Source organism: Nicotiana attenuata, unplaced genomic scaffold (assembly GCF_001879085.1).
Source record: "Nicotiana attenuata strain UT unplaced genomic scaffold, NIATTr2, whole genome shotgun sequence".
NCBI lineage: Eukaryota > Viridiplantae > Streptophyta > Magnoliopsida > Solanales > Solanaceae > Nicotiana > Nicotiana attenuata.
In genome coordinates this window covers 256,540-267,031 of record NW_017671348.1, presented here as the reverse complement: position 1 = coordinate 267,031, position 10,492 = coordinate 256,540, and the positions used below count along the sequence as shown (strand labels likewise).

Genomic DNA, 10,492 nt, shown 5'->3' with positions numbered 1-10,492 from the left:
TCCGATCTTTTTATGCAATGTGAAATTAGTTTTTAAAGGGTAAAAAAGGTGAACGACATTTCGCTAAGGGCCTTCGTGCTTTTAATATAGTGTATATATATATATATATATAGATAGATAAGATCGGANCACTACAAAATTCATGAAGTCATTTATTATAAAAAAGAACTACCCGAACAATCTAAGATTTAGAAAGTTTATCTCAAATATTTTTTTCCTTTTTTAACTACAATAAATTTGACTTTTTCATTAGGATATTAATGGGTCTCCTAGTTATTGTCTTGTTATTTTTTATTTTTAACCAACGAAAAAATTTGACGGTGCACTCTTTGTAGTATTAAGGATAGTAATTAAAGAAGGAGAATCTTACTTCTTCTGTTAATTATTTTTTTATGCTACGGCATTATTTTTTCCAAAACGGTAATGTATTTGTAGTTACTATTTTATCCATTATAAAGTGTACTAACGAAGGGTAAAAAAGACGAACGACATTCCGCTAAGGGCCTTCGTGCTTTTAATATCGTATAGATATGAGCGTGTACTAGACGCACCTCTAAAAATGCACAATGAGGGTTTTTTTAATATGAATGACAATATAGTTCAGAGAGATTTTGGGGACACGAAATAGTTTAAGTAGGAATTGATGATCACATAATTCAACATGGTGTTAAAGCAGGTTTAAGATGAAATGGTCATGCAATACAAGTGTTGAGAGAAATTTTAGATAGTTCATATGTTCAAAACTATCAATCGATCCAAAAGCACAATCTCCCTCTTGAGAGGAACCAAGTACCCCCATGTCATGCCCACACAGCAATCCAATGTGCATTAGGATGAATGAAACAGAGAGCAACAAATAGTTAAAATCTTCAATTTTGTTCTAAAATACACTAAAATGTGAGGCATTTGTAGAACATATTATTCTACCGGTGCTTAAGTATGCTTATTCATCCCTTCCATCTCTTGAAATGTGATGGACGAAAGTGGTAATAGGTTTTAAGAAAAAGGAAGAGGAAAAGAGTCGGAAAAAAAAAAAGGAATGAGCAAAATCAGGGATGGCCGACGACAGGAACTAAATCAAAGTGACTCTAGAAAGTGACATAGATCATAGCCTTATTACACTGTATAGAAAGTACATAAAACACTCATATAGTATAATAACACGATAAACATGGTACATCCAATTGAAATACTACTATAAAAGAATCATAATTTCTACCCCTAGAGAAAGTATCCAATATGTTCTGCCAAACTATCTCCATGCCATGCCATGCCCACGCAGCAAACTTCATAGACCAAGATGGAAATCTCATAACACAGTTGGCTACCTTCTAATAGAGCGAACAGTATAATAATTACTCAAGGAGTAGCGGGTTTGTGTGGTGGAGAAAGTGAAGGAATGGATATCTCTTTTGGTTTAGGCAGTTCTGGGATTTCAGGCTTTGGCATAGCTGGGACTTCTAGCTTTGGAAGCTCTGGTAGTTTTGGCTTTGGTAGCTCCGGGATTTTTGGCTTTGGTAGTTCTGGGATTTCTGGCTTTGGCATAGCTGGGACTTCTGGCTTTGGAAGTTCTGGTAGTTTTGGCTTTGGTAGCTCCGGGATTTTTGGCTTTGGTAGTTCTGGGATTTCTGGCTTTGGCACAATTGGTACCTCGGGCTTTGTCAAAGCTGGAACTTCAGGCTTTTTTATAGCTGGAGGAACCTCAGTCTTTGGTGCTGTTGGGATTTCTGGCTTTTTCAGGGGAAGAAGCTCGGGTTTTGGCATTGCTGGAATCTCAGGCTTCGGCACAACAGGAAGCTCGGGTTTTGGCACAGTTGGGAACTCAGGCTTAGGAGCAACTGGTAACTTAGGATTGGGCACAACTGGGATCTCAGGCTTTGGTAAAGTTGGTAACTCGGGCTTCGGGATAGATGGTAGCTCGGGCTTTGGCACAGTTGGTACTTCAGGTTTTGGCATAATAGGAATCTCAGGCTTTGGAACAGCTGGTATTTCAGGCTTTGGTATGGTTGGAAGCTCAGGTTTCGGCACAGTTGGGATCTCAAGCTTTGGCAAGGTTGGAACTTTAGGGAACTCTGGTTTAGGAATCTCGGGGAGGGGCGTCTCTAGAAGACGACGTGCAGTTGCTCCAGTTATCGGGCCATGGATGAAGCACAAGTTGAGAAATGCAAGCAGTAAGAGGGAGGATAGCTGGTAATGGTGAGCCATATTTCTGCAAATCCTAGAAGCTTAAAGAAGAATGTGTATAGAATCAATGAAACTTGGATATGTGTTATTTGCTTCAAGTCTATTGCTATATATAGGTTTTAAATGCATGCAAAACAGTAGTCTCAAGATTTTATTTGTTACGTAAGGACCTAAGTAGTTGAACTTCCCATCCACTTGGCTTCAGGTCCTGGTATCTCAAAAAGTCAATTTATTGGATTACCTAATAACATACTAATAGCCTGAACCTGTCACAAACACATATAGTAAGCTGGCAACCTGATAACAACTCTCAGCTTAGCTGTTTTCATTTCGTTAAAAAGAGAAATAAATGTCCTGGGCTCACATTTACGGCAAATTTTCATCTTGGTATGAACCTAATGGCTCTATCACTGGAGGACATTGACAGAAATTACAAATGTCAAAACAGAAAGAAATTGCTTCAGATTTTTTATCCAGCTAAAGGAGTAATTTTTTAACGGTTAATATGACCATTAGAGGATCCAACATGAGGAAAGGATGACAAGTATTGGGGAAAATCGAATACTTAACCTCATTAGTCACATATTACCTGTTATTATTTTTTTCCTACTAGCTATTAGAATTGTAAGTATTATAGACACTTCAAGCCTAACAAATCTAAAGCAAAGGGGAAAAAGGAACTTGGTTTTACAAATCACAAACTTACCATAATAGTGTAAACTTGGCATTAATTATTCTTTCTTACTCCGCATTAAACTGGTTGAGTTCAAATGAAACACTTCGAAAGTCTATACATTTTTCCAGGAAATGAAAAAAAGGCAATAGCTGAAATAATAGCATATTCAAATCCAGATCAAGGGACAGTTGCATTGTATATAAAAATTAGCCTCGACATCGAGACGGGTAAAATGACACAATTAGGCGGCCATGCCTTCGAAGAAAAGCTTATAAAAAGCAGCCAAAAAGATATTTAATCCACCTTTAAGAGCCCGTTTGGATTAAAAAAGTGGCTTATTAGCCGAAAGTGGCTTTTAAGTTACATATGCGGGATTGTGTTAAAATACACTTGTCATTCATTGGTTGCATCAAGGATTTACAATGATGTTTATGATGACCTAGAATACTCCACCTATTGCATTAAGGTTTTGGGTTGAATGCGGAGATTCTTTCACAATATCCAACTAGAATTCTTATGTGCCTATTCCGACCGATCATTTGAACTACCAAACCACACCTTAGGACTTAGCCACCTCCATTACAGATCAAAAGCAATTTGCACTCCTTGAAATTTTAGGTAATTGTAAAGCCAGTCAATATTCAACAATCACAAAAACCTGACACTTGTCACTAGGAAGTAAACCTAAAATAACATGAATATATTGGCCTCAAGTTGAATATATCAGCAAAATTTAACCAATTCAATTTTTCTTTTTTTGGTAAAGGGTGAAACGCCTTGAGCCGAGGGTCTAACGGAAACACCTTCACAAGGTAGGGGGGGTAAGGTCTGCATACACACTACTATACCCCACTTGAGGAATTACACTGGGTTTGTTGTTGTTGTTGTTGGTAAAGGGTGAAACTCACAAGAGCTGACATAATATAATGTCAGATGCAAATGAATACTGGCACCTAATACAAATTCTGGCAAGCAGTGGCCACTCATCATAAAGACACATTCCCGATAGACAACAACTATTCACAAAGTTCCCTAGCATATACAAAAAAACGTGGGGCCAAATCAATTCCTGAAATACAATCAACCATTTTAAAAGATTTCAAAGCTTTAGAAGAAAGGCATTCAAACGTTGGAAGACATCAACATTACCTTGCACCAGTATGAGCACATACAGACAAAGTTTCAAGTGTCAAAAAGTAACAAAAAGGGTACCTGATAAACTTACTCAAGCAACAGCGTCAATTATACAATGAAAAGGTATCACACCAAGGAATGCCTTCCAGACCAGAAAATGACAGAAGCTCAAAAACACATCTATAGAAGTTCAAGATCATCATTTCCTCGCGAGCTACGAAGAATTTTACTGGGAATCCTGCATAATTCATCCTGACATAAACAAGGAATAATACCAAGTCATTCAGAATTCATAAAAGGCTAATCCTACGCTGTATATGAAGCAGCATTTAGTGAAATAGGATTCATTGCCAGAGCCACATCCGTAGCTAGATGATTGTAGCTTGAATTGATCAGCTTTTACCTAGTACCAAGAAACCCGCCATCTCTGCATAGGAGTTACACCAAGCTAGGCAAGAAATAAAATCTGTACTGTAACTGTTAGCTCACAAGTAATGAAGCAGATGCAGAGTTTTGGGAAAAAAACCCAAATCAAGAAGGCTACTGCTAAGAACAGACATTCAAACAGTCAGACAGTAGACAACTTACACCTCTGCATTCGATATGGCTGTAAAACAATTCAGTGGCTTCAATAACCTCTGCAGCAATGACTTATGGTTAGGGGAAGGAAGAAGGATATGATTGGACCCAGCTCAGTAGAAGGAGACACCGCCTCTCACACACATCAACACCTTTTTTTCTTTTTTTGGATGAATACATGAACACTATTACTGCATAAGCAAAAATTGCAGCAATAGCAGGAAGCAATATTAGTACTTAAAGGATTCCTTTAGCCATCCTCAACTGCTGGCATTTTAAACTGACAAGTTAGACTGAAGTTTCCTTTATTCTGGTTTCTAAGAAATAAAAGCACGGCAGAGAGGAGTGAACTGGATGTGGAAAATACAATACTACCTTCCCTCTGTGCATTCTCTTCAAAGAAATGCTAATTCGAAGTGTTTGTAACTCAGGTTGAAGTTATCTAATGGTGTTTGGGGACTATCATTCAGCTCGACCTCATGTTACCCACTTCAAGAACTAAAGTTTGGATGGAAAGAAGAATGAAATCAAGAACTTGAAACAAATTTCAAAACCACGAGTCAATCTCGAACATGGTTTAAAATGCAGTGGAGATCGAAAACAATAAGATGAACTAGCTACTAAAAGATCACATTAACTTAAAACCAGCATTAAGAGAGTGTTGACATATATAAAACAAAAGCTTTATGAGCCAGTCCCCCACAAATCCTGAAGGGAGCTGATAAAGTCTCACATGCTGTCAGGTTTCAGCATTGTCTATATACACCAGCAAGATAACAAACATAAAAGAGTAGCCTTAATTATGCTAATAGGCTCTTATCGGTTTTCAAAACAGTTTTCCAACACAGTCTACCAGATACTAGCAGGTACTATTGACCATATCTTCTTCTTCTTCTTCTTCTTCCTCAAACCCTTATACTCCAGCTAGTCAGCAAGTCCATTTTAGTCCTTACCTTGAATATATATTTAGGAACATGTGCGACACTTGGGAGGTGAGTGAAGAACGCATGAAGGTATGAGAATTTCTTCTTTAGTCCTTACCTTGAATATATATTTAGGAACATGTGCGACACTTGGGAGGTGAGTGAAGAACGCATGAAGGTATGAGAATTTCTTCCTTCTCACACAGATAGCGCCTGTTAGTTATGTGAAACCCTCTTCTTTGTAAATTGCCATGTGTCAAAAAAACCTCATTTGCTGCCAACCAAGAGAAATATTGCACTTTGAATGGAGCCTTAGTTTTCCAGATCTATCTCCATTGACAATTTTTGCCTAACCTTTTTTGTTGACAAAGCTTTTAAAAGATCTCAAATCAAGACTAGTAATCATGTATGAAGAGAAAAGGGGCAAAAACTTATAAAAGTGTATGCGGCAAAGAAGAGTTCTTTTATTTAAATGGAAGCTTAGCATTTGAAAATCAATAATCCTCTTAACCGATTTAAATTTGTTAACGTATTTTTAACAAGGGAAAAAAAATCAAAACTATAAGAATCTCTGAATCGTAGTGCACTAAATATTTGCAAGGTTAAGATCCTGGACTTTTAGCTCCAAACAAGCAACAACGGAACTTAACAGCTATCAGTTTCCTGAAATAAGTAGATAAATACTTGGTTTCAAGTTAACAGACTTCAAGACAGTTAAACTTGTGCCGCAAAACCGGAAAAAAAAAAAGCAGGCAAACAAGGCTCCTCTGGAGAACCCATTTGATATCTTAAAAGATAGAAATGTAGGACGTTGAAGACAAATGATTTAGCTGTACGAAAAGAAAACCAAGATTACTGATGCAGCATGGAGATTGGAGCAATAAGGTATTATTGCAGCTACTTCAGCGCAAACTAGCAATACATTAACATTACAATGAAAACATCAAGGCCAATGCCCAAGTAGCTTTTCATTCTTACTAGAACATACAAAAAACAAAAGGAAGCTACAACTAGAACAAAAGAAGTGCCTTACTTCGCTAGGCAGCCTTGACCTTATCATCACCCACAGCATTGAGTATAGGAAGACTGCTTAGGAATTCATCAAGACCTTCAAAAAACTCAATGCCTTCAATGTTGCCATCCTCTCCCGTTCCATCTCCATTCCCTTGGCCCACCCCAGGTGCAGGAGGCTCTTCAACCTCATTACTGAACTCCACATTCAAATCCAACTTTCCAACGTCTTTTGTAACCCTCCCAGCTTGCCTTCTTGTGTTACTTGCAGTGCTTCTCTTGCTCGACTGAGCTGCCGTAACATTGGGCTTTTCTGCACCCCCTTGAGTTGCTGAAATATCTTGCACATTGTCACCAGCATTCCCTACAACATTCTTTCCCTTATCAGATTGCTGTATCTTGGCCTTTTTTCTCCTCGTCCTTCTACTCTTTTTCTTCCCACTGTTCGCCTTCTTCTTTTTCTTATCACCCTTCCAATCCTCATCTGACTCCTCACTCGACTCAGATAATTCCAAAAACACATCATCAACAACATCATCAATATAAACCCTCGGAGCGGGGGGCTTTCTTACACCCCCATGTTTATTAAACACAGGTGCAAATGGAGTCCAACTCGAGATATTACCTTTATATTTCTTAAAAGTGTCCAAGGAAAATCCTAAAGGCAAAAATCCCCAACAACAGAAATAAGCTTCTTTTCCCTCTATAATTGGCGGAGGCGACGCAATCTTTACAGCCTGAAACGCCCTCTTGCACTTTTGACACCTCAAAGTACAATCCACATACTCTAAAGGATACTCATACATCACGTAACAATAAGGACATGCAGTCCAGAAACTAGGAACAACATGACTCGAAGCACCTACACCCCCCTCTTTTCCCTTCACATTGTTGTTACTAGTACTAGCAGAACGATTTTGATTGTTCCCTAACAAACCCTCAGTGTTCACATTGTTGTTACTAGTACTAACAGAATGATTTTGATTGTTCCCAAACAAACCCTCAAAGTTCACATTTTTACTAGTACTAGCAGAGTGATTTTGATTATTCCCAAACAAACCCTCATTGTTCACATTGTTACTATTACTAGCAGGCTGATTCTGATTGTTCCCAAACAAACCCTCATTGTTCACATTGTTACTATTACTAGCAGGCTGATTCTGATTGTTCCCAAACAAACCCTCATTGTTCACATTACTAGTACTAGTAGAATTATTTTGACTATTCCCAAACAAAGCCTCAAAGTTCACATTTTTACTTGTAGTAGTAGCAGAGTAATTTTGGTTGTTACCCACCAAACCCTCATTTCTTTGCGGCGCTTGTTTATTACCTTGCTGCTGTTCTACAGAAGCTACTTGCTGCTGCTGCCCTCTTCTTGACTCTACAGAAGCTACTTGCTGCGGTTGCCCTCTTCTTGACTCTACAGAAGCTGCTTGCTGCTGTTGCCCTCTTCTTGACTCCACAGAAGCTACTTGCTGCTGTTGCCCTCTTGACCCAAAGGTAAAAGGGTTTTGTTGTTCTCTGTCTGGACTGAGCATAGTAGAGCTTACTACTGGCTGCTGTGTTTGGTTTCTGCCCAGAAATGTTACAGTCTGTTGCGGCTCTCTACTACTCAAGCTGGACACAGAACTCACTGGCTGCTGCTGCTGCATTTGTGGGTCTTGAAGAAATGTCACTGTCCGCTGCTGCTCTCTGCTTGAACTCACTGGATGTGACTGTGCCTGTTGAAAAAGCACAGAACTTGGTTGTTGCATGAAACCAATGGGGTTATTATTAGGCGGAGGAGAAGTAGCAACAGGATTAAGGTTAATAAAAAACCCAATTTCTTTATCATAAACACTTCTCCTGAACGCATTCGAAAGAACAGACCAAGCATCAAGTACGAGCCGGAAAGCATGATCTGAGAAAGGGAAACTATTCTTCTGAGGGTTTAAAAGGAGAGCGAGCCGACGGTACTGATTAGCTACGAGCTCAGAATCATGTGTTTGGTTTAAAGGGATTTGGAGAATGGAGTAGTAATCAAGGTGCTGGTTGTTGATCCGTTTGTCGCCGGCGATTAGGGTATCGACTATGGCGAGGACTTGGTCAGCGGGTAAAAGGGACGGGTCGGATTCACGTGCTCGGGTCGCGAATGATTTGGACCCGACTAAGTCACGGTTAGTTAATAGCTTCTCAGCTATTGATAGCCACCGTAACGCCTCCGCTCTCGGCGTGTTTCCGGCGCCGTTGATAAAAAATGGATGTTCCATTTGGATTATTTTTTTCAACTTACTTTTTTTTTGGAAAGAAGAAAATGAAGTGAAGAGAGAGAAAGGGAAGTGTTGTTGTACTATAAACTCCGGCGAAGAAGGACAGGAGTTAGATGTAAAATGACATAATAGCACGTGTTTTAAGGGAGAAATTTGGGGTAGATGAGGGGGTAAGAAGGTAACTTTAAGGAGATTACTGTGGTAAAACGTGGATTTGCTTGTTCCTCATAATAGCTAATCTGTTGTGATATTTTTGAATGGGATTTCGGGGATATCTGTTTAGATTCATGTAAATGAGAAGTATAGTTACAAGATTTCTTTGTAAGATTCGCACTTGGCATTCATGCACTAGACTAGATAGTTACTGTTGAAAAGTAAAGTGAGTTTGATGAAGTTATTAGTCTTAGAACATATTAATTACACTATATACCCTTCAACTATGAGCGTTGTACACTTGGCAGCTCAAGAATCGAAGCAAAAAGGACAATTTTATACTCCATCCCTCTCATTTCAATAATATCTTAAAAATATTTTTACTTTATCTCTTTTTAGAACTTATTTAATCTCAGCTTCCTGTTGTATCTCAAGGATATCACTTGTTGAACTTTCTTTCTTGATATAAAAGTTCATTGTTGTATATTTAAAAGAAAAAAAAATTTAAGATGTGTGTAGGTGTCACAACCACTCATGTCAAACACGCATTGAGATACTGTGCTTAAGAAGAGAATTGTTTCCCGTTCCAATTATCCTTCCTCTTTCATTTGTAAATTGTTGTGATATAGGGTAAATTGTAAGGGTTAATTTGTAATTAGAGAAAGTTAGAGGATAACAAATTAGTAGGTTAAGAGGTAGTTAACACTTTTCTATGTAAGAACAGTGTACTCATATGTTAGCGGCAACAGAAAAGAAAATCATCTTCTTCCTTCTCTCTAGAACTTTCCTCCATTGTACATTCATTTCATTGCATGTTCAATTACTGGAGTTATACATAGAATCTTGTAAATTGACATGGTATCAGAGCAGCGAGACTGAGGACGTTAGCTCCGACGAGAAGTTCCGTCGAGTCAGCTAAAGTTTGGAGAAATTCACCGGAGACGAAGCAGAATTTCAGATCGCCATGGCAGGAAACGAGGTAACCTCACTCGAACATAATCATCCTCTATTTCTTCAAGTAGCAGATGCACCAGGTCTAGTTTTAGTTCCAATTAAACTCACAGGGCCAGAAAATTATGCCCTCTGGAGTAGGGCAATGAAACTAGCACTTATGGGGAAGGGCAAGCTTGGATTTGTAGATGGAACGTGTGTTAAAAGTTCGTATAGAGGAAAATTAGCAGCACAATGGGAAAAATATGATGCGATTGTACTGTCATGGACTGGAAGCACAGTCTCTAACGAATTGATGTCGAGCATAGTTTTTGCACCTAGTGCTAGGAAAGTATGGAGTGATTTTAAGGAGAAATTTGATAGATGTAGTTTGACTAGAATATATCACCTCTGGTCAGAGGTTGCTAGTCTTAAACAAGGCACTGATTCTATGATTACTTACTATACAAAGATGTCAGATCTATGGAGTGAATTAGATGTATTGGTACCTCTGCCTTCATGTGATTGTGAAGAATCGAGGCCTTCAGTAGAACATCTGAGAAATCAGAGACTTTTGACATTTTTCATGGTCCTAAATGAGAGTTATAGCAATGTAAGAAGCAATGTTCTTCTCAAAAGACCAGTTGTGACTG

General features: G+C 38.6%; 2 protein-coding genes across 2 annotated transcripts; both read right to left on the bottom strand.

The window, feature by feature from the left end:
* Positions 1-1,068: 1,068 nt before the first annotated feature.
* LOC109207726 (periaxin-like) lies at positions 1,069-3,602 on the bottom strand. The gene is made up of 2 exons (XM_019370705.1): positions 1,627-3,602; positions 1,069-1,530 (listed from the first exon to the last, which is right to left on the bottom strand). Exons 1-2 carry the CDS (start codon positions 2,203-2,205, stop codon positions 1,360-1,362), a joined length of 750 nt encoding a protein of 249 aa, XP_019226250.1. The 5' UTR covers positions 2,206-3,602; the 3' UTR covers positions 1,069-1,359.
* Positions 3,603-3,746: 144 nt separating this feature from the next.
* LOC109207722 lies at positions 3,747-9,049 on the bottom strand. The gene is made up of 2 exons (XM_019370702.1): positions 6,530-9,049; positions 3,747-4,246 (listed from the first exon to the last, which is right to left on the bottom strand). Exon 1 carries the CDS (start codon positions 8,754-8,756, stop codon positions 6,534-6,536), a length of 2,223 nt encoding a protein of 740 aa, XP_019226247.1. The 5' UTR covers positions 8,757-9,049; the 3' UTR covers positions 3,747-4,246; positions 6,530-6,533.
* Between the last annotated feature and the right edge of the window lie 1,443 nt (positions 9,050-10,492).